Source organism: Oryzias latipes, chromosome 9 (assembly GCF_053564925.1).
Source record: "Oryzias latipes strain Hd-rR chromosome 9, Olatipes_Hd-rR_3.1".
Classification (NCBI taxonomy): domain Eukaryota; kingdom Metazoa; phylum Chordata; class Actinopteri; order Beloniformes; family Adrianichthyidae; genus Oryzias; species Oryzias latipes.
The window spans coordinates 6,172,217-6,196,175 of NC_136245.1; the positions used below are offsets into that span (position 1 = coordinate 6,172,217).

Consider the following 23,959-nt stretch of genomic DNA (forward strand, 5'->3'; position numbering starts at 1 on the left):
CTGTTTTTATAGTTGCTTCTGAAATCAGGGAATGTTTTAATTTAACAGGCCAGAAATCTGCTGAAAGTATATTCATTTTTGAAGAAAAAAGTGGGAAACAGGTGTTCCTCACATTTGTACAGTTCTTATTTTACCACACAAAAGTGCAAACTATATCACACTTTAAAGGAGTAATCCAGCCAGTGGAGTGAGGCAGTAAATAAAGGCCAAAATAGCAGCAACAGTTTGTGAAAACCTTGTGAAGACAGAAAACATTCGACCAAGGTTATTGCCAACAAAGGGTATATAACAAAGTATTGAGCTGAACTTTTGTTATTGACCAATTTCTTATTTTTCACCAAGATGAGCAAATACATTTTTTAAAAATCAGACAATGTGATTTTCTGAATCTTATTTTCTTTCTCATTTCATCTCTCATAGTTACATAATTACAGGTATACCCCAATTGTGGGACAACCTGCACAATTGGTGAATAATAAAACTTGCAGAAAAATCATTATTCAATAATGCTAAGATTAAAGTCTGAAGGCTAAGTCACACCCCAAAGGTTTAGGGGAGGACTCCGCTGTAACATTTTGTTGAGAGTGATGTGTGTATATTGTTTATTTGAATTGCTTGTTGTATTAGCAAAAGTTGCAAATTCAGTTACAGTTGCTGCATTTCTTGCATTTGCCTTTACCTCTCACACCAGTAGATCTGTTTCCTGTACTACCAAATCCTATTAACCTTTTACCTGGCAGGTGCACTGCTGTGGGTTTAATGGGTCAAATGCTCCAAGTTACACACCTCTTAAGGAGGTTATGAAGCTTCTCACTGATTGGATAGTTGCATGGTTTGCCCGAAGCACATCCTTGCTCTACTAAGATGTTCACAAACAAACCACGTGCTGCCTGGATGTCTTTTTTATCAGCGAGACAGAAAGTGCCTGTGGCTACAAATGAACTGTAAATGAGACATTTTGATTGTGCTCAAAAGCTGTTGGAGTTGTGCAAACACATTTGACCTTTGACCTAGCAAGATGTAAAAATAGATTTGGTCATAATTTAGTTGGAAAATTATTTGCCTCTTCATTAAAACTTGTCTTATATTTGTTAGCGTTTAATGTATTTTTGCGGCCTTATCATGATTGCCTTTATTTTCACTGTTTTGCAACTACACAATTTAAAGCCTGTCTATTTAGTGCTTGAATTTCCTACTGCGCGGTTATGTAGCGGTCAGCTCTCTGACTCACAGTAAGAGGCGGGTTCAAGTCCTGCCTGGATTCTTTTTTGTCTGGAGTTTGTATGTTCTCTTCCAAGCCTGACTTTTTTCTGGGCACTCCAGTTTCTTCGTCTAAAACCAGAGGTGTCGGAATTGAGGCTTCAAGGGGCACCATCCAGCTGCTATTTCAGGAACCCGACCCTACTTGCTGCTGATTACCTGGATCAGGTGTGTTTTGCCAATAAAGTGCTAGAATAGAGGGTTGGTTTGAAACATGTAGGACACCGGTCCTCAAGGCCTGGAGTTTGACACATGTGGTCTAAAACTACTGTGGGTCAGCTCATCATTCTACGCTGTTATAGGTGTGAGTGTGTGGGGCTTTCTGACACTGAGACAGACTGGCAACCTGTCCAGGGTACGGCCCTTCCTTTGGCCGACAGTCGTTAGTATAGGCTCCAGCAGCCCCATGACCCGGAAAGGGATTCAGCGAGTTTAAAAAATGGATGGATTTGTGTCAGTTTGTCTTTTATGTGTGTTTAACTCAAATCCAGACTTGTTACTCCAGTGACATTCAGGACAACAAGAAGACATGTGTGCTTCTTAAGCCTTAGAAACATGCGCCAAAAAGTAATTTGATGACAAATGAACCACCAAAAACAGCTGTGAAAATGAGCAAGTACTTGGAAGTTATACTCACTGACAGCGTTTCCCTTTGAAGCCAGGAGGACAGGAACAGCTATGAGTTCCCACAGTTTCCTCACATCTTCCTCCATTGATGCAGCTGAACTCCAGGCAGTTGTCCACCTCTTCCTCACAGTTTTTTCCTTTATATCCTGGCTCGCAGTCACAGTGATAGTCTGCCAGGAGATCTTTACACTTTCCATAGAGACAGGGAGATGAAGAGCATTCATCCGTCTGAGCCTCACACACTTCCCCCTCCCATCCTGGCCGGCAGCTGCAGTTAAAGTCATTGAAATGATCCTGGCAGACGCCCTGATTTAGACAGGGTTGGGAATCACAAACTGGAGAACCTTGGCATCCAAGGATTGGCTCATGTCCTCCCAGTCTGGTGAACTGACTCTGCTGTGGAGCGTCTGTTATGTTCACTAGTGGCAGGTAGACACCACCCACTCTCACCTCCCCTAAGCATCCAGTAAATTTTTCTGCTAGCCAAATGTTGCTTTCATTGAGGAAGTTGAGGTTTCCTCCCACTCCAAAGCTAACACCAGCTCTTTGGCCATCCACTGTGAGGCTCCAGCGAGACAGAGACTGTGCAGGCTCCACCATGCTGAGCTGGATGTGGTGCCAAGCCCCGTCTGCGATCGTCCTGTCACTTGTGAAGGCCAGCAGCGGGGCACCAGCCCCACTGTCCAGTTTGACTAGAAGACTGGAGTTGAGGAGGCCCAGGCAGAAGACCTCTGAGCCACCATCTGACCGCAGCAGGGTCCCAGTCTCATCCCGTGTGCGTAAGTCAATGGTGATGTTGTTGACAGGGCTCTGCAGGGAGCTGTAGGCAGAATACCGCAGGGAGTTGTCTTGGAAAGTGGCTTCACCCAGACCTGTAGAGGTGAAGAGTGTAAGTAAGTACCTCAAAGGCCTTTAGGTAAAGCCTAACTAAAGGCGCGGGTGAGTCTTGCAGTTCTCTTGAGGCTCATGCGGCTCCCTTAAGGGATGTCATGAAAATGGACCATTGTTGTGTCTGTGGTAAGTGTATCGTGAAGTATTTGTAAGGATACTGAAAATGTTCATGCACTTATGACATATGGGTGATGATTTTGTACAGTGTACTTTACGCAGCACTCTAGTCATTAGTAAGGTGCGGGTACTGGCTCCTTACTGACCGTGTGCAAATACTGCACGCATGGGGTGTGCAGGTGACAAGTATGTGCCAGTAGGATGTCCACACAAACTGCAATTAATTTCTTAATTTATCCAAGTAAGGCTTCATACAAGGAGTGCACACTTAACACTTAAACAGCACATGGAAGGGTTGAAAAAATAAAAGATCCATACGACGTTCCTGTGTCTCACCTACTTCACCTTTACGTGTTCTATAAGTGTTAGCTACGACCTGTCGCCGAAGCATGCTTATAGAAAAAAATGCGCATGAACATTTTCACTCTACACGGTCTTTGACATCTCGTGCCCTGTACAGGATTGCCCACTTTTCATTCCCAGCCAGCCCGTATCCACCCGTAAGAGCAGATGTAACTAAGGTTTTAGCTGTCACAGACATAGACTGTTGGAGTTGCTCTGGCTGTCATGTCATTTGTGTAAAGACTTTGTTTTTATTTTGAATCGAAACCAAGCTTAAAAGACAAATTGATCAAATGGCTGTCAAATTCCTTAACGACAACACCTCATCACTTCCGAACAGCAACTAAAAAAATTATGTACTTCTGTATTTAATAAAGTTATAACCTCTATAAATCTATATCATTACCTTATCATAAACATATTTTGTAGTTAGCAACACACTGATCATGAGTTTATCAAAGCAAAGCTTAAGTCTGTAAGAACGTTGGAGAGTATAACTCACATTCAAATCCATCTTGGAGATCCTTGCAGTGCACTCCATGAAGACAAGGCTTCTCAATGCACCACAAACGCGTCTCACACCGCTGGCCGGAGAAGTTGTGAGGGCACTTACACCTGAAGTCGTTCCACGTGACCACACACTCACCACCATTAAAACAGGGTTTAACCTGTGGACAGATGAACCAAGGGGGGTGGATTACACACGGAAAACCTGTCAGCAGTAGAAGCTGCAGGATTGAGCAGGAGGGTGTAGAAGAAAGGGATTTATCACCAGATCAGTGTTCAAAAGGGTAAGTAAGTGCAACACAGTCAAGCTAAAGCCCTATTATAAACAGCCAATAAGAAAAGAACCTGTGACTTCTTTATGCTTCCACTTCTTTAGAGTCATAAAGGAAAATAAATTCTGTCTTTATGTGCACGTTTAGATCGAAGACACTGAACAAACAGTACATGTGTGTGATTAAAGCTGTTTGTATTAAGACCGTCTCACATAGCCACCACATACATTTCGTTCATACTGCACGGATGAAAATTAGTCATACGTGAATGTACTTAGAACATTAACCGTGCATGATTATTGGGCTGTTTAGATGCAATTCATTACTGATTTGTGCATTAATTACGTAATTTTAATGTGATATGTACGCCATAAACGCAATATGAAAGTTATGCATCAGTGGTACAGGGGTGAGCCACAAATTTGCATAGGCTTCTTGCAAAAATCCTGCACAATTGCGTAAGATGTATGTAATAATTGTGTATAAACTATGTAAAATATGTGTAAGGGATTAGGGGCAATTTAAGACACCAATTAATCTATGAAGCATGTTTTTGGACTGTGGTAGGAAGCCATAGCGCCCGGAGAAAACCCACGAGGAGAACATGCCCACTCCACACGAAAAGGTTCAAGCTGGGATTCGAACTAGATGAGAGTGCTAACCACTGCGACCATGGTACAACCCTGAATTATTATGTATCATGACAAATAAAAATCTTCTTTCTTTATGTCCATTTGTCTTCTGGGATGTAACTAAACTGAGGATTATTTAGCAGATGAGCCACACCTGTTCTATATTCATTTACCTTGCAGGTGTTGTCACTTTGGCATCCTTGCAGCACATTCTCTGAGCTGCCTTGATAAGCCTCCAGCCCCTCTGGACCAGTGCCTGCAGACAGATGTTTGTGGTCCAGCCGAATGTCCTGCAGGCAGCCCTTGAAGTGTCCACCCCAGGCCTTCATGCTCCTGGCTGCAGGGAGCCCCCCAACAAAGGCCACATCTCCCGCCTCCACACTCACATTCCCTAAGGCGCGATGATGTCCGGCCTTAGGGAAGTCCACATGGCCATTGTGAACCTTTATGGTCACCAAGTGATTGTTCCCGTCGGTGATTGATCTGGCTTCCAATAACAGAGTGGTGTAGACTGTAGGGCTGTAGAGAGCCACAGTGCCCTCCTTCAGATAGATGCTCAGATAGGGCTTGTCCTCCCGCTGGAACTGCAGCAGCAGGCCGCTGTGTTTGAGGGAGCGCATCAAAAAGGAAAGTGTGAAGTTTTGTCCATGGCTCTCTGAGATGTTAAAGACGGAGTAGCTGCTGGTGTTCTCATGGCCAAATGTCCAAGACGGGTATTCTGAGTTGAGGGGGAAAAAAAGACAAAAAGGTCAGACATGATTTCAACACACTGGGAGTTACACAGCAGACATTGAGCAGAAACCAACTCTTTAAAAAAAGGAAAAAAAGGGGGAGTACGAATATGTTTGTTTATGAAGCAACTGTGTTTAATTAGACGGGGTGTGTTAGTCTCATAAGCAGGAGTTTAGAAAGCCTGTAGCCACTTTATTAAAGAGCAGTCAATCAAACTGTTTTGGTCTAAACAGGTTTAGTGCTTTTAGCAGATTATAAACTGTCTGCAGCTTTATTCTACGTTTTAGGTAAAAAAAAAACACTTAAAACGTGACAGAGTGTATAAAGTATGTCCTATACAGAAAAAAAACGGAAAAAAACAGAGAGGCTGAAACAACAGCAAAACTCTTTCCTTAAAAATATCTATTAAACCCTGGAGAAACCATGGAGTCAAAGTTGGTCAATGTTTTTTTTAATAAACTTGATTAATCCTCAAAAGCAGCATTTTTTGATAAGGAAGGACATACATAAAAGAAGTTGGGATTTAAATTTCATTTCTGAGAATTTTCCTCATTCAAATTGTTGTGAATCAGGAGCAGACAAAAATGTAGTTTGATAAAGATCGTATTTGTGATGTAGAAAACACGCTGAGTGGAACACAAGCTCGCTGCTCTGCTCCATTCTGATGCATCCACAAACAGATCCACGAACGTCTTTGTTTTCCTCGTCTGAGCTGGAATCTGGCTCAATACTATACGGCTGGAGATCTCCAAAATTGCAGGGCATTTTTTTTGCACTGCTAATGTTAGGTTGGGGGTGTGAGGGACTGTAAGCTAGAGGAAGAACATGCTGGGAGATGGGCAGGCTTGCTCTGCACCAACAGTCTTGCCCACAACTTAGATGCAATTTTCTTTTTATTTTAGCTGAAAAAGACATAATCATAATTATAAATCACTGGGAACAATTTTGAAATTGATCAAAAGATGATCAGAGTGGGACTTTAAAGTATTTACACTGACCAAAAATATAAATGCAACACATTTGTTATTGCTCCCATTTTTTATGGTATGAACTCAAAGATGTGAAACATTTTCCACATACAAAAAATAACTAGTTCTCTGAAATATTGATCACAAATCTGTCTAAATCTGTGATAGTGAGCACTTCTCCTTTGCCAAGACAATCCATCCCACCTCACAGGTGTGCCATATCAAGATGCTGATAAGACAGCATGATTATTGCACAGGTGTGCCTTAGACTGGCCACAAGAAAAGGCCACTTTGAAATCTTCAGTTTTGTTTTAGTGAGGGGGTCAGGGGACTCAGACAACCAGTCAGTATCTGGTGTGACCACCATTTGCCTCATGAAGTGTGACACATTTCCTTCGCATGGAGTTGATCAGGTTGTCTATTGTGGCCTGTGGAATGTTGGCCCACTCTTCTTCAATGGCTGTGCGATGTTGCTGGATATTGGCAGGAACTGGAACACGCTGTCGTATACGCCGATCCAGAGCATCCCAAACATGCTCAATGGGTGACATGTCCGGTGAGTATGCTGGCCATGCAAGAACTGGGATGTTTTCAGCTTCCAAGAATTGTGTACAGATCCTTGCAACATGGGACCGTGCATTATCATGCTGCAACATGAGGTGATGTTGTTGGATGTACGGCACAACAATGGGCCCCAGGATCTCGTCACGGTATCTCTGTGCATTCAAAATGCCATTAATGAAATGCACCTGTGTTCTTCACCCATAACATATGCCTGCCCATACCATAACCCCACCACCACCATGGGCTACTCGATCCACAACATTGACATCAGAAAACCGCTCACCCACACAATGCCACACACGCTGTCTGCCATCTGCCCTGAACAGTGTAAACTGGGATTCATCCATGAAGAGAACACCTCTCCAACGTACTAGATGCCATCGCATGTGAGCATTTGCCCACTCACGTCGGTTACGACGACGAACTGGAGTGAGGACCTCGATGAGGACGACGAGCATGCAGATGAGCTTCTCTGAGACAGTTTCTGACAGCTTGTGCAGAAATTCTGTGGTTATGCAAACCGATTGTTTCAGCAGCTGTCCGAGTGGCTGGTCTCAGACGATCTTGGAAGTGGACATGCTGGATGTGGAGCTCTTGGGCTGGTGTGGTTACACGTGGTCTGCGGTTGTGAGGCTGGTTGGATGTCCTGCCAAATTCTCGGAACCGCCTTTGGAGACGGCTTATGGTGGAGAAATGGACATTCAATTCCATAGCAACAGCTCTGGTGGACATTCCTGCTATCAGCATGCCAATTGCACGCTCCCTCAAAACTTGCGACATCTGTGGCATTGTGCTGTGTTATACAACTGAAGATTTCAGAGTGGCCTTTTCTTGTGGCCAGTCTAAGGCACACCTGTGCAATAATCATGCTGTCTAATCAGCATCTTGATATGGCACACCTGTGAGGTGGGATGGATTGTCTTGGCAAAGGAGAAGTGCTCACTATCACAAATTTAGACAGATTTGTGAACAAAATTTCAGAGAAATGGTTATTTTGTGTATGTGGAAAATGTTTCACATCTTTGAGTTCATACCATAAAAAATGGGAGCAATAACAAATGTGTTGCATTTATATTTTTGGTCAGTGTATTTATTCCTAAAGAACCCATGGGATCAAAATTGGATGATGTTTTTTTTTAAAATGTCTTATTTTTGTAATTTCTTTAAGCTTTATTGATTTTTTTAAGTATTTTTATTTTATTTCATTGTGTTTTGACTGTTCGTATGTTTTCCGTTACAACCCAAAATAATTGACCAAGAAAAATAAATTCTCAAATGAGCTTCAAAATCCCAACAAAGAAACATTTACTATTATGATTTGTTGTTCAGTATCTTATTATTATCGATTTTTTAATCTGTTTTTTGTAGCTACACAGTGTTACTTTCTGGGGATGCACTGTTGTATTTTTTTGGCTCGGATCGTCCGAGTGCACAAATGGCCCTGATATGCGGAGCTGTTGTGGTTTTATGACTCATATGCAGCAGATTTCATGCTTCTCTACAGATAGAAAAAAAAAACGTAGTTTAATGTTTTTAGCATTAAAAAACAACCCCAAATGAGCGGCTCTGTTTGACTTCTGCACGTCTCCACCCTCTGCTTTAGCTGTAAGGGTATTTATCGAGCAGCGCATTCCCCACATTCTTCCTTTCAAAACAGAGCAGAAATATGAGTGGTGGGGATGTCAGATGTTACCTCCTTCACAGCGCTCTCCGTAGAAAGGCCGATGACACCGGCAGCTGGCACGCACCCACATGTCCACGCACTGTCCCCGCTGCATGCACGGGTCGTCCTGACACCACTCCTTTTTGTAGCATCCAAGTTTCATGTCTTTGTTGTCCTCTCTGATGAGATCTTGGGGCAGCAGCAGTTTGTGGTCAACTTCAAGGTCCTCCATGCAGCCAATGAATCCCTTCCCACTCAGGGAGTTGGTCAGGTATTCCTGTGGCACTCCTCCAACATAGAACTCCTGGAAGAAGCCGGGGTGGAGAAAGATCAGGTGGTTCTGACCCAGAGTCTTTACCTGGCATCCTTTCTCACAGTTTGGCCCTGTAACAGTCATGACCAGCCTTTCGTCCATGGCCACAGTCACGTCATACCATCTCCCGTCATTGACCGGGCCAGGATGGGAGACCTGCAGGACCCTTGCTGACTTCACCCTTGCCTGAAGGGAGCCTTGAACAAGCTCCAGAGTGAAAAAGCGCTCCATGCTGCCTCTGTAGAGCAGCAGCATGTCTGGTAAAGTGGTCCTGAAGCGGAGCTGCATGTGGAGTCTCTGTCTTTTGTCATCCGCCCCTCGTTTGGTCCTGTTCTTGGAACCAGGCAGCCGCAGGTAGATGTAGCCCTCGGAGGAGAAGGAGAAGGTGGTGGAGGTGTTACAGAGTTCTCCGCTCCAGCCAGGCAGACACATGCACATGTAACTGTGAGCGCCATCGTCCTTCAGGACGGGAACACAGCTCTTCTCGTGCTGACACTGATGCTGCAGGCAGCCGACCAGTCTGACATCGCAGTCCTGCCCTCCCCAGGGCTCCTGACTGCCCTCTGCTTTGGGACAGTGACATTTGTAGGAGTTGACAGAGTCTTCGCAGGTGGCACCATTCTTGCAGGGATTGCTGGCACACTCGTTGATGTCTTCTTCACAGTGTACACCTTCAGAAAAACACAACAACAATGATGGTCAGTGTTGAAACTAGTCATATTTCAACTTAAAATGACCAAAAGATGCAGTACAAAGACAAACAAAGTTCATTTGGATTGAATGAATCCTTTCAGGAAACTACAAACGTTCAAATTAAAGGCATGTCATGATGACTGGGCAGCGGGATGCAGTCAGATATTCATGCTCACTTCACTCCTTCAGAGATCGGCAGGTTGCCTCAGAGAGCCGCATTAAGCCCTCAGTCACTTTACATTAACTTAGTCCTTTAAAGTACTCCAAGCGAAGCAAAGCTGTTTGTCCTGTTTGTGCCAAGGCTGCAGCCAGACATTCAGAGCTCGCCGTTTCCTCTGTGTGGAGGTTTCTGTACCTGTCAAATACCACGGCCCACCGCAGCACAGCAGCAGCAGCAGCATCAGGAAACCCATCCTCCACCGAGACAAAGTTCTTCCCGCTGGTGATGGCAGGACACAACCGAGCCCTCTCCTTCACTTTGCCTCCCTTCTAAGCTTCCTCCACTCCTCCACTCCTCCACAGACACGCAGAAGTGATTACCAGGCAGCCCTGCCCACCTTCGCCTTTCTGCCCTCCTTCGTCCCACCCTGGAATCGTTCTTCCCGCCCTCGCACCACTTGCTCCTGTTCTGACTGCAGCTCAGCCGTGAGCCTCCATGTGGCTCCCACCCGTTGACAGGAGGAATGTTGTGCAGCGGCGCACCAACTCTCCCCCCCAGATGCCCACCAGCTTTAGGCGGGGGGCAGCAGGAGGTGCTGGGTGCCTGAGCAGAGCTAAACTGAAACGTGGGATCATGTGTTTTGGGGTTCATGGTGGTAAATGTGGCATTTCTGTTAGCAAGTAGCCCTCTAGAAGATCTTTAGCTCTAAAATGTCACATTTCTGAAAGACATTTTAAAGAAATTAGCATAAATCTTTAAAGTCTCACTCTGATAGATCTTTTGATCTATTTTTAAAGTGTTCCCTGTGGTCTTTTAAATATGATTATGCTGTGTTGTTGTTTTTTAGCTCAAATTAAAAACCGACCTTTTTTTAAATAAATAGTTTATGCGGAGCGGTAACAGTTCATTCGAAATTTTGTGGGCTCTTACTTTCTAAAACCCTCAATATAATGTAAGGTTTGTAACGATAGCTGAGCGGAAAATTTGCATTTTTGCATTTAGAGAAAAAAAAAGTTAACTGGGTTGTTCTTGTTTGTGCCACTTTATTGCTCAATTGTGCTACAACTTTATCAATAAACTCTGTCAACACAGACACGAGTCGTACTGGTACACAACACTCACAATTTAATTCAACTTTATTTAGCTCAATATCACAACACAGCTGTCTCAACGGGATCAACACCAATAATTGTAAAAAAACAGAATCAGTCCGAAAATATGAACCATAGCTAATTGCTAAACTAAACTAGACAGACCCTGAACTTCGCTGCCCTTAGACCCTCCTTCACACACACAAATGAAGTTATAGCTCATAATGCAAAGCGTTTGGGAAAATGTGTGTCAACAACCAGTGAAAAGGGTTTGAGAGCAAAGTTATGATTAAGATGATTACATCTGCAATGTGGTTGCTCCACATTTCATTTACGACGTGTTTTTTTGTTTGCTGTAATTAAGAACAAAGTTCTGATTTAACTGCTGCTTGCTCAACGCCTTTAGGACATGAACATTTTTAAGGGAAATCTAACCCTGAGCATGTGAACGTGAAATCATTATTAAAAAGGAGCATTATTCATCTGATGACTGAAGCTAAATAATGACTAGGACTGCATTTTATCAGGAAAACAGGAGATAAACTGAATGATGACTAAAGACGTCTGCATAAACAGTGATAATGAGGCCCTGAGTGCATACTGTTACTGTTCCTCTGCTCTCACTGAGCTGCAAACACAGATTTCAGACGGGAGATAAGTTCTGAAGACATATTTGAAATGTTCAGTTCTCCTTTCAGGCTGTTGCTGATGCTGTGTTTATGAAGTTGGAATGAGGACAAACCTTCCCTTTTTTAACTGAAGGATTATGTGAGGACAATTTTCAGGACATGGGGTGCAGGTACAAAGGGATTGAATAAAGAGGAAGGAGGATTTGTTTAGCCCACAAGTCCAAGAATCTCCGTCTTAATCTCTGAACGACAATAAAGACGACAAAACATTGTGATCACTGGAGAAACATCACAAACACTGATTCATAGGATGAGAGATGAGTGTAAAATCCTCTGTTGTACTTGAGGTGTGTTTTGGGTGTTTTTAACATGTGGCATTTTTCTGATCATGAAGGACAAAGAAAAATTTAAGCTCAAATCTGCATTTCTGACTATTTCTTTATTCAAATCATTGTACATCAGGAGCAGTTAAAAAATGCTGTTTGAAAAAGATCGTATTTGTGACGTGTGCCGTGCTCCATTTGATACATCCCATTGATACATGGTTGGAGGGGAAGGGGTCGGGGTTGCTGTGCATCAGCAGTCCTGCCAACTCCTCAGAGGTGAATTTTATTTTTATTTTTTTCATTTAATTATAATTGATATATTTATTCATGTGTTTTCATTCATCTCATAAGTCCCTTGCTCAAAAGTGATAAAATTTTCACATACACATTCCTGTATCATGTGTCTTGTGCTTCATTCAAAATGTGGGTATTGATGCCCACTATATACTTTCTTTCATAGACTCATTTTTTAAGGTAATTCAAGACAAATGAACTGTCATCCTCTTTCTGATCCAATCATTTTGTTTCACAAACCAATGACAAATAGTTTCCAAATCAAAAATACTTTTTTCAATTATTCAGAGATAAAGCTTACCATCTTCAATCTCAACATTTATTCTTCTCGTTTAAATAATGAAACTCAGCTTCTCTAAAGAGAAATAATGTTTTGGACACATGAGGGACAATTAGCAGGATGAGAAATAAGCCTTTCTTGCTGGACGCTGAGGTCCTGCGACCTTCACTGGTGGTTTTTCTGTCCACCCTGGGTTTTATTTGGAGCTCTCTTACGCAAAAGAGAGCAAAAACTGCAACTTAAGAAAGTAAAAAGAACATTGTTTCAAGAAAAATTGTCATTTTTTCTGTTTTGCAAGAACAATGATCTTATCAAAAGTTTTCCAACAACAAAATGATCTTAGTCGAAATAACTAGGTCTTAGTGAATAGAATGTTTTTTCTTAAATAGAAATTCTTGGTAGGGTAATTTTTTAATATTTATCTTTATTTTTAAAAGAACATCTATCAATTGGGTGAATTTTAACTTATTTCTCAAGGGCCAGTTTTTGCAGTGTAAGTCAGGTCAGACTTTTACAGGCTTAAAAGTCTGTCTGCAGGAACTGCAGGAACATTTTGCGCATATTGCACGTATGAAAATTGGTCATTTAAGTAATATAAGTGAAAAAAGGTGAGAAAAGTAGTGGTCTGGTCTGTGAACAACATTTTCACAGATGTATCATGAATAAAACCACACAAGAACACGTAAATCAACATAGAACATGAGCAGTGTGTTTATTGCACTCTTTGTATGCAATTTATTATTGATTTGTGCGTCAATTACGTAATATGAACGTGATATATGCGCCTTAAACGCAATATCAAAGTTATACATCAGTTGTACGTCTGTGAAAACTCTGTTAGACATACGTGGAACAATCGTGGAAAACTAAAAATTTGCGTATGCATCAGTGAATTACCCCCCATGCGAGACAATCCCTAGGTGCCCCCCCCAACAGGGTGACAACAGAATTCTGTTTATCCTCGACAACAGCCTAACACAATTACAATTGAGAACTGGATACAAAAGATTCAGTCATTCATTCATTTTCTATTCCGTTTACTCCCTTTTGGGGTCAGGGGGCTACCGGAGCCTATCCCGACCACTTGTGGGTGTAGGCAGGGGACGCCCTGGACAGGTTGCCAGTCTGTTGTAGGGTAGAATGTCCACAATCACAAACCCTTTCACTCTCACACCTATGGACAATTTAGAGTTGCCAATCAACCTATGAAACATGTTTTTGGAATTTGGCAGGAAGCCGGAGATCCTGGACAGAACCGTGCACGGGGAGAACATGCAAACTCCACACAGAAAGGTAAGATATTGTGTTTTTCATGTCCCCCAGCCAGGACTTGAACCGGGGACCTTCTTGCTGTGAGTCAAGAGCGCTAACCACAGCGCCACCGTGCAGCCAGATACAAAAGATGTTTAACATAATTCTGCACCGCATAATAAAAGTTATCAAACATAAAATATTACAAACTATACAAGCTTCATATAAACAGGCTCACAACTAACCCATCATAACTGGTAAAATCTCCAGTTAACTGGGTAAAGAACTTTTCAGAAATGTTAAGGCTGCCAAAAAAGATTATTAAAGTAATGACTGATCTGTTTTTGTCCCGTTAGTATCAGCGGAGTGCTGCATAACCTTCACAGCTCATTCGACATTAGGAATTACTTATATAACAACACCTGCAGCAGGCACATGAGTTATGGCATGTACTGAGGGTTACCACTAATGTTATATACAGCTGTCAATGCAATTAAAGAAATAGTGAAAGTTTGAGAGGAAAATAAAAGTTTAAAAATAAACAATGATGTCAATTGCCACATTTAAACTCTACCTGTAGCAGGTAGGATACTGCCCGTGCCTAAAAGCGCTACTGGTATGCATCTCGCAAAAACTGAGTAACATTTACGCAACAATTGTGTATCAATTACATAAGATACACCTAAACTCATTCCCAACCGACCAAATTCACGTAAAGACCCATCGGGCGAAATCCTCGACGGACATCTCCCACATCGCTGAATGCAAAAAACAATGACGTATGCCAAGCATTTATTACAAAAGGCCAAAATTTCATACATGGAAAAAGTACAAAATGTACTTAATGGCTGTGTGACACGGCCTTAAGTTGTTACCAAGGACAAAAAAACCCTCTTCAGCTACCCACCACCATCCCCATGGGGCAAAAGCCAGGTGGCTGACACCAGCATTTCTAGATATTCATGAACAAAGATCCTTCTACGATGCTGTTTGAAATGTTTGACAAAGGTGATGATGATTTCTCAGAAAACTGAAATGTTGCCTTTATAAATGAATGCAGGTGTTATTTTGTAGTAACTCTGCAGACCTGTGCTCGATTGAAGTCAAATTCAACTTTTGCAAAGCAGCTGCAGCCTTTTGGCTCAGAGACCACATACCAAAGGCATCGACTCTCTTAGGGTCATCGAGGACAGCTCCTGCATTCGATCTGTATCTAAAGAGGAACTGCTGCTGAGAAAATATCTCCTGTTTAGAGACAAGATAGGAAGAGGAGCAGAGGCTTTTCTCCTACCTGTGAAGCCGTCTGGACACAAACAGTGATAAGAGTTGACCAGATCTTGACAGCGCCCCCCATGCTGACATGGAGCAGACTCACATTCATCCACGTTGACAGAGCAGTTGTGGCCTGTAAATGGAGCAGGTTTTTCAGGCAAAACCAGAAGACAAACTCTGATTTTTTAATTCTTTATTTTGAAACTTACCTGTAAATCCTGCCATGCAGAGGCAGATGAAGCCAGCTGCAGTGCCATAACTGAACGTGGTCACGCTGAGTTCAGGGAGATTCTTGTAGTTCCGGACGTCTGAGCGCTGGAAGCACGTACCACCGTTGTCGCAGGGACCTTTCTCACACTCATCGATATCCATCTGACAATTCTCTCCCTCATAGCCTGTTTACAGGGGGGTGGGGGGCACAAAGAACAGGAGGTTTGAAAGGTTTTTCATAAAAATTTAAATCTAAAATTCTTCATCGTTCTCCAGAACATTCTTTAGGTCATTGTGCAACAAAATTGCCAGTTTTCTCTCTTATGATGCTTATCCACAGCTGGTTTGTGGTGCGTGTGCTGAGCTGCACAATACCTGGCCAGCAGACACACTTGTACTGGTTGATGCCGTCTAAGCAGGTGCCTCCATGCTGACAGGGGTCGGACGCGCACTCTTGGATATTGTCCTCACAGTGGTCGCCCTCAAACCCTGTCCCATCGCAGTCACACTCATAGCTGCAACAGAGCAGAAAACGCACAACAAAACATCACATCCGGCTCCAGATAGACCAGGAGCAGGGGCGGAGCTAAGGGGGTCAAGGGTGGCAGCTGCCCTGCAGTAAAAGGCTTTGCCCCACACTTGCCCCCTCCCAAAATTTTGGAGTCAATATTAGTATCACTGTTAACAAAGATTAAGAAATCCTCAATACAAGCTTCTTTAAGTATTACAATCATAGCAAAAGCTTTTTTTTTAATCAATTCATTTGTAATAGTGTGTTATAATTATAGGTGTTTGGTTCTCTGCCTGCCTCCCGCTCCCTCCTATTAAAAGTTCTCGCTCCGCCCTCGACCAGGAGAAATATTTTTCAATAAAAACTAAGGTTAAAAAATGAATCTGTGACAAATGCTATGTGCTGTTCATCCTATTTTATATGACAATTTAACAGCGATCGTATTGTTTAATAGCAAATGACTACATCTCTGAGAGCTTTACAGACAGACAGACTGCTTAACAAGCTTCAGCACTTTTAAACCTTTCTTAGGGCTCCTCTCACTTGTGCTATTACTTAGCCTTTAGTCACATGCACCCGGTACAGGAGGCTACCCAGTACGGCTACTACAAGTTCATGGGTCGTCTGGGCAGCTGGGGGGCATAGACAGGAATGGCTGCATCTTAAAAGGAGCTTAGGTGTGTCTTGCTGGCTCTTTAAGAATCATAGAGACACCTCAGAGGACGCAATACCAATGGAATATACCATTGTTGTACATGTGGTAAGTGTATCGTGAGATACTTACAGAGAGACTGTAATTAACAAGCACTTATGATATACACCTGGAGATGTATGGAAACACAGTGTTTCCATACACTACACTCTAGTCATAAATGCGCACTGGCCCCTTACTAACCCCACGTACAAATGCCGCACACACGACATGTGCAGGTGATACAAAAGTGCCTGTAGGATGTCCACACAAACTACGATCATTCCAGGCTGTAAACACAGAGTGCTCACTTATCACTTGAACAGCACTAACAGACTCCTTGTACAGTGCACATGGTTCTGAGGGGTTAAAAAAAATGGAAAATCTTTATGATCTGCCTGCATATCACCAACTCCCCCCATTCTTACTGTTGGGTGTTGCTTCAGTGTTCGCTACGACCTGTCGCTCACAGCATTGAAACAAATGTGCATGAACATTTTAGCTCCAAGGACTCACTGAGCGGTCTACAACCCTAATAGTTTGTTCGGGCCACCTCCATGCCCAAAACAAGTTTGCCCATTGTTCACTCGCACACGGCCGTATCCACCCGGAAGGACAGTAGTGACTAAGGTTTTATATTTTTCATTGTGCAAAATAAGAAATTTAAAAACATCTGCTTAACTGGCTGTTCATTCACGCATTATTGTTTGCAGCTGTTCCATTCAGCATCACAACTGGGTATTCAGAGCACCACCATCCCTCTAATGACTCATCACCCGTCTGTGTGACTCTAAGTGGATTAATTCTTATCCCTGGTTAACTTCACTGTCTGCCACACAACAATGAGCAGACACAACCTGCTGGATGATGCATTGGCCCCACAAGGCCAGCAGGCGCATGACGTGAGGCATGCTGGTGCATCTCTGCTCACCAATTTCCTATGAGGCAATAATTGTTTTCCTGTTATCTGCATCCCGCTGTGTTGCCAAGCAGCAGTGGGCTGGCGTCTTTGCAGGCCAAATGCGTGTTGATTCGTGACAATGTGTGTTGTATGTTTTCATGTGTGTTTGTTACTGTGAAAATAATTACTCATAAATATGTATCTGAATGTGCACTCAATAGAGATGAAACAAGACCATATTACATAGTGGAAGTACTGTGAAGTGAGAACGTATGGGGCTTCTTCTCAATCCCTTTCAGACATTGAATCCCCCCCCCCATTTTTTTGTTTTTTTGTCTTATAAAGTATACCTTCAAAATAATATATCACCATCATCATTATGTTCACTGGAGTTAATTCACATCAACAACCACTGAACCAACATTGAAATTTCTGTTGTTGAGTGACCATGACAAGGTGTGCTGCATGCTTCACTGCTTTATGTGTTTTGAAGATAAATGTGGATTCATTCCAGAGCTGAAGGGAACACAATGCCAAAATGTTCTTTGAACTCAACTCTGAAAAGTTAACCAAAGGGTTCATCCACTCCATGTGGGCAGAAATCACTGAATGACCGCAGTAAAAACTGAATGAAAGCTGACATCACTAGCTGTGTTTCCATTGACTACAAAATTGGCAAAATCGATTTGCAATAATAAATTTGTCAAATAGAAACAAGACAATTTCGAAAAAAACTCAAACTTATCGAAAAAAGTTGTAGTAGGGGATTTTTAAGGCCTATAAAAATTGACATATTTCGATAAAACTGCAATGGAAACACTTTTTTCAAATTAAACGAGTCATGTGACCAACAAACAGATGATGGTGCGCTTCTTGGTAGGAAATGGCTGCCTTGGGCACTGCACAGCAGGCGCCACAAGTGGTCCCAAAGGGTCACACGTGTCACATGAAATTGTTGGATCCACAGTTCCTCTGTAAAATCACCAACCACGTTTTTCCATAATGGCTTCCTCCATAGCCGCTCCCACGTTTAAGGAGCTTGCTGCTGCAGGGCCTGAATAAGACGCCAACGTCTCCTTTGATAGATAATGATGAGCGCTAGTGCCTTTGAGGTAATTTAAATGTATCTGCTGTAAACCAAAGTATTGCTCACATGCGTCATCGTGTTTTTAGATACCTTATCGCACAAGTTGGTTTGTGTTTATTCACATAATCAGAATTTAATGGAAACAGTGTGATCGTGAAATTGTGTTTTTTTTTGTTGTTTTTTTTTTTACATTTTTAGAACTTCAATAAAGTTTTGCGCATATATGTATACATAATGCAAATGCATTTACGGGCACAGTTTAACAGAAAGGATGCAACATAAATATGCAGGTAATTCAAAATAATTACTAGAATAAAAGTTTTCACCTAACTTGGAAAGTATTTGCATCCTGTCTTCAGCATACAGTATATCCATTTATCCATAATCATGTGGACGAACAAACCCAGCACTGCACTAAAATTCTACTAGAGGCTTCTGTTTCTCAGGTTGTGGTCTGCAGATCATCAAAAGGAATTTCTGTTTCAACTGTTATTCAAAATCTCCATGTTTCTTATCTTCAAATTCCTTTTTTCTCAGAAAGTTCAAAGTAAAATTAAGAACATTTTAAACAAACTAAAGGCGATCAGGAAGCAGGAGTTCCAGCTTTAATTGTGTCTTTAAAAGCGATTGTGTGCCTGAGAGGTCGATCGGGGCCCACATTAGTTCTGTCTTTACTGAAGAAGGGGATTTTAATATTAGTAAGCAGGATCTTTTGTTTTAACAAGTCATTATTTTTTATGAGTTTTCTTGTTGTCAGATAAAGATTGGAAAATCTAAATTGAATTCTGGGTATTAGCATGGCTGTATGGTGTCACATTGGTTAGCGCTCTCGCCTAACAGCAAGATGGCTCTGGCTGGAATCCCGGCTCCTTTCTGTGTGGAGTTTGTACTTTCTCCCTGTGCATGCATTGATTTTCTCCAGGGACTCTGGCTTCCTCCTTCAGTCCAAAAACATGCTTCATAGGTTCATTGGGTACTCTTGTACCTAAGTGTGTGAATGTGTGTGGGAGTCATTGTGAAGCCCTGCAACAGACTGGCGACCTGTCCAGGGTGTACCCCGCCTTCGCCCAACAGTTGCCGGGACAGTGTCCAGCGACCCCATGACCCAGAAAGGGATACTGCAGGTTAAGGAAATGGATGGATGGATGGATGGATGGACATTAGCGTGATCTTATGTCTGGTATGAATTATGCCTTAAAGGTCATCAGGAAAATTGCTGTGCATGTGGTAAGTTTGTCGAGACGTATTTGTAAGAATAATGGAAGTTTCACGCACTTATGACATACAAGTGATGCTGTTGTATGGTACCCTTATGCCACACTCTAGTCCAGGGGTCACCAACCCTGTGCCCGCGGGCGCCAGTGCGCCCGCGAGCACCCCTTGTGGCGCCCGCAGGGAATGCAGCCAAAAAAAATCTTTTTTTTTTTTTTTTATTGAAGCAAATATTCAACAAACAACCACCGCATGTCTGTCAATGACAACAATATCAATTCTGAGACAAAGGTAGACAAAGAAAACCCAAATATGTAAAAAAATATAACTTAAAAAATAATCACTAAAAGTAAGGGTCTATTACAAAAGTTTAAATAGATCAAATAAATTACACAATTTCTGGACATTCTTATGATTCATGTAATGTAAAGATTTTGAGAATAGGTTGAGGTGGTTGAGTAATCCATTAATGTGAGGATTAATATTCCTGTCTGTTTTTTATTTACATTTATGTTTAAAAAGTTAAAATTAAGTTAAAGTTTTAAAGGTTTAAAAGTTTAGCTTTAGTGTGTTCAATAAATATTTATCTTGTTCGGCTGCAACCTAAAGTCTGTTTTGAAATTAGGCTCCCTCTGCAACTGAGTTTGACCCCCCCTGTAATACGAGTCTAGAAAATTCATGCATGTTTTTGTGTGTAAAACGAGCAAAAAAAATAGGGCACACAAAAGGAATTCCTCAAATTGTGTTGTTGGGGGGGGGCTAGGAGGTTTTTAGTGGCGCCCTTCATACCACTTGGTGCCCATGAAATAGCCCTCGGTCTCAAAAAGGTTGGTGAACCCTGCTCTAGTCATTGGTGAATTACTCACTGACTCTTTACTGACCGGATGCAAATGCTGCACGCACGGGGTCTGCTGGTGATATGTAAGCACCTGTAGTACACCGGTAGCACAATCCATGCTCGGAAACATCTCTGTTTGGAGAGCTAAATTTAGGGGTAGGGAGAAGACGTAAGGGTAGGGGAAGAATTCAGATCTGGCCTCTGTGTGTGCAGAAAATGTGTGTCCTGTTCATTTTCGTCCAAGGGTTCATGTGTTTCCGGAGTCACACAGACAATAAAAAATTGCCACAAGGAGTCGCTATAGGGTTCAAATTTAGACTCTACAATGAAGCTTTCACGGTGAGTCAGTGTCTTTGAGGAGCAACTCATGTGTGCGTCCAGACGTACCTGTTGATGCCATCAATGCACCTGCCGTCGTTCAAACAGGGCATGCTGGCGCATTCATCAATGTTGACCTCGCAGTCCTGGCCTTGGAATCCGGCCGTGCACTCACAGGAATACATGGCGATGTGGTCGATGCAGATGCCGCCATTCTGACAGGGGTGGAGCTCACACTCATCGATCTCAACCTCACAGTTCATCCCTGCAGAGGGTCATAGCAACCATATCTGGATTAAACACTGCATGTGCAGCCTAAGTTTAGTTACTGATCACCTCTTAGAAAGTCCATACCTTCAAAACCTGGGGCGCATTCACAGGTGTAGTGATCCACCTCATCCAGACATGTGCCGTTGTTCTGACAGGGTTGAGAGGCGCACTCTTTGATGTCCAGTTCACAGTGGGAACCCTGGAATCCAGGTACGCAGAAGCACTGGTAGCCGTTGACCCCATCTTTGCAGATGGCCCCATTCTGGCAGGGTTCAGACCAGCACTCATCCACATTCTCCTCACAGTTTTCTCCCTGGTATCCAGGAACACACTGACACTGGTGCCCGGCGTCGGGAACGTCCACACATGTGCCACCGTTCTGGCATGCTTGTGTTGAACAGGTGGTTACACTATCCTGGCAGTTCTCACCCGCCCAGCCGATGGGACAGTGGCACGCATAGCTGTTTGCTCCATCCACACAGTAAGATCTGACCCCCATGCAGGGGTTGCTGTGGCATTCATCCACCTCCTGCTCACAGCTGGGACCTGTGTAGCCGTCTGGGCAGTGGCAGATGAACTCGTCAGTCCCCGGTTGACTAGTGCAGTTTGTGCAGGAGGTGGTACTGCAGGCGTCATACAGCTCCTCACAGTGTTTGCCTGTGTACTTCACAGGAAAGTTGGGGCACACGCACACATACTCCCCCTCATGGTAAAGACACGTAGCACCATTTTTACAGGGAGACGACAAGCATCTGTCGGCTGCTGCTGTGCACAGAAGGCCTGCAAAGACAGGAAATGAATTCAAGAAATCCAATTCTTGAATAAAAAAAAAATATTTTCTACTATGGGTGATGAAAAATCAAAGCTACATTTTAAACAATCTCTAAATGGGATTATTGCTCATTACCCTTTAAAAGCACTAAATTTACTGTGTTTTAAAAATGTTGTTTAAACTTAAAACATGATTTTATAAATCAATGGAGGATTTAGTTCTTTCACCCAGGTGATGGAAACCTACAGACATGTCACAGGTCCAAAGAGGGGGTCCAGGCTGCAGACAAGATGGCGCCCAGACATCCTTAGCCAGAAGCAGAAATTCCACAAGTTTTCAGAAATGAGGCACCTTTTATAAAACTGTTTCATGTGAGTAAATCGCAGCTGTTTCGGTCTCCAGTACAAATAAGGTTTTTGTGTGTAAGATGAGCTTAAAATGGGGCAAAAAACTGTAATTGGTTTATTTCTTTGTTAATTGTTTTTAAAAAGTGTTCAGATTTGTGAAACATTTACACCGGAGCTTTAGCTCCAGTATTTACATTCTTTTGAATTCCAAAACCTTTCAACCCTTCATGTGATCAAAGTAAGTCAGATGATTCTGTGGCGGAAAAAAGCGGCTTTTCATCTGGTACGCAATTCTTTATACTAGCAATGTGTTGCGCAAGGGTTAATGGCCGACGAAGTATGCATTATCAATTTTTAACGCATGCCGTGGAAGCCTGAACCATCCTCCGGGTTGCGAAGTGTGTTAAAAAGTCATAATGCATACTTCGAAGGCCATTTACCCGCTTATACCATAGTCACATACAAAAGAAATAAATAGGAAGCAGTTTTTAGTCCTTAATTCTTGTTTTTTTCCAATTTGGATCGCTTTTTCCACAAAAAGCGAATTATTTGTTACGTGCACCACTGCTGCAGTCAAGATTCTGCGATATAAAGCGATGTATATATGCTGATCATTCCGATGGGTTGAATAAAGCATCAGTTCAGAGAGAAAGTTCACCTCTTACTGCTTGTTTTTGTCCAAATGATGAAGCAAAAGGTTGTTTTAAAGAAGACGGCGCCGTGATACAAAACATTTAAGCGAAGCTGTGTTTTATATCACTTTTTAACGCACACCCAGCAGCCAATGAGAATTGAGTGTTCACCCAGACCATGGTATAAATATAAGTAAAAAGACGCTATAAAGTGTTGGATACTGACGCAAATTGCGAATCAGCTGACTTATGTTGATTTGTACTGATTTGCAGTATGTCAAAGGCATAAAAGGTTTGCCGCTGATTTCTCAAGGGTTAAAAGGTTTAAAGTTTAAAATGTAAATGTTAGGGTCACCAGTAAAATTAGTCTCTTTTGAAAAAAAATAACAACAACAAAAAAGAGTAATTTTTGACTGTAATGAGGGGACAACGTAAACATCCGGTTTTGGTCAAGCTTATGATGTCAAGGCACCATGTTGTCATCTGCAGCCAAGGTCCTCTTGGGTTCAAACCCCAACTTTAACCTAGTAAAAATGCTCAAGAGAGAACGTACAGATAAAATGCAAAGCAGTCAGTGCAATATCTATGTCATAATGTCCCTAGGATGAAAATAAACCAAGAGTTTTTCATTAAAAACATGTCTGTACAATTTAGATGTTGATGTATGTAGATGAAGGCATAAAGTAGATACTGCACTATCTGAAGAAAACACTAAACAGTTATGAGCAAAAAACGTTTTCTAACATGAGTGACATTAAACAACAAAGACCAATTACAATTGTTATCCTCAAACTAGAAATTTTCATGTTCACGGAGCGCACACTTATCACTTGAACAGCACTGATGGGCTCGTTGTGCCGTGCTCAAGTTTCAGGGGGGTTGAAAACGTGACAAATCAGTACGACGTGCCTGCGTCTCATCTATTTAACCGTAACCTACACCCTTATGTGTTGTTTATGTGTTTCGCTACCACCTGTCATCTACAGCATGCCCGTAGGAATAAAACATGCATGAACATTGTCACCCTACAGGCTCACAGAGTGGTCTATGACTTTATATACTGTGGGCCACCTGCGTGCCCTGTACAGGTTCGCCTGTTTTTCGTAGACAGCCTAAAACTAGCAGCAGTGGCGATTTCTTTCAGACTGCAAGGTTTTAATGTCACAAAATTAATGGTCAAATATGTACTATTGTATTAACATTTTATTGACTAAAAATGCGTTGGAAAACATTCATCTCAACGACGAGTTCGTTCAGCATCAGTTACATATAGCAGGTCCGCTTAC

General features: G+C 42.4%; 1 protein-coding gene across 1 annotated transcript in view; it reads right to left on the reverse strand.

Annotated features, from left to right (window-relative positions):
• crb2b (crumbs cell polarity complex component 2b) overlaps positions 1-23,959 on the reverse strand; it is a 40,322-nt gene that overhangs the window by 7,023 nt on the left and 9,340 nt on the right. The window contains exons 2-10 of the mRNA XM_023958745.2: positions 21,007-21,702; positions 20,722-20,917; positions 15,470-15,609; positions 15,094-15,279; positions 14,904-15,017; positions 8,606-9,559; positions 4,822-5,366; positions 3,740-3,905; positions 1,898-2,759 (exon numbers count right to left, since the gene is read on the reverse strand). Coding sequence (XP_023814513.1) covers positions 1,898-2,759; positions 3,740-3,905; positions 4,822-5,366; positions 8,606-9,559; positions 14,904-15,017; positions 15,094-15,279; positions 15,470-15,609; positions 20,722-20,917; positions 21,007-21,702 — 3,859 coding nt within the window. The remainder of the gene's footprint in view (positions 1-1,897; positions 2,760-3,739; positions 3,906-4,821; positions 5,367-8,605; positions 9,560-14,903; positions 15,018-15,093; positions 15,280-15,469; positions 15,610-20,721; positions 20,918-21,006; positions 21,703-23,959) is intronic.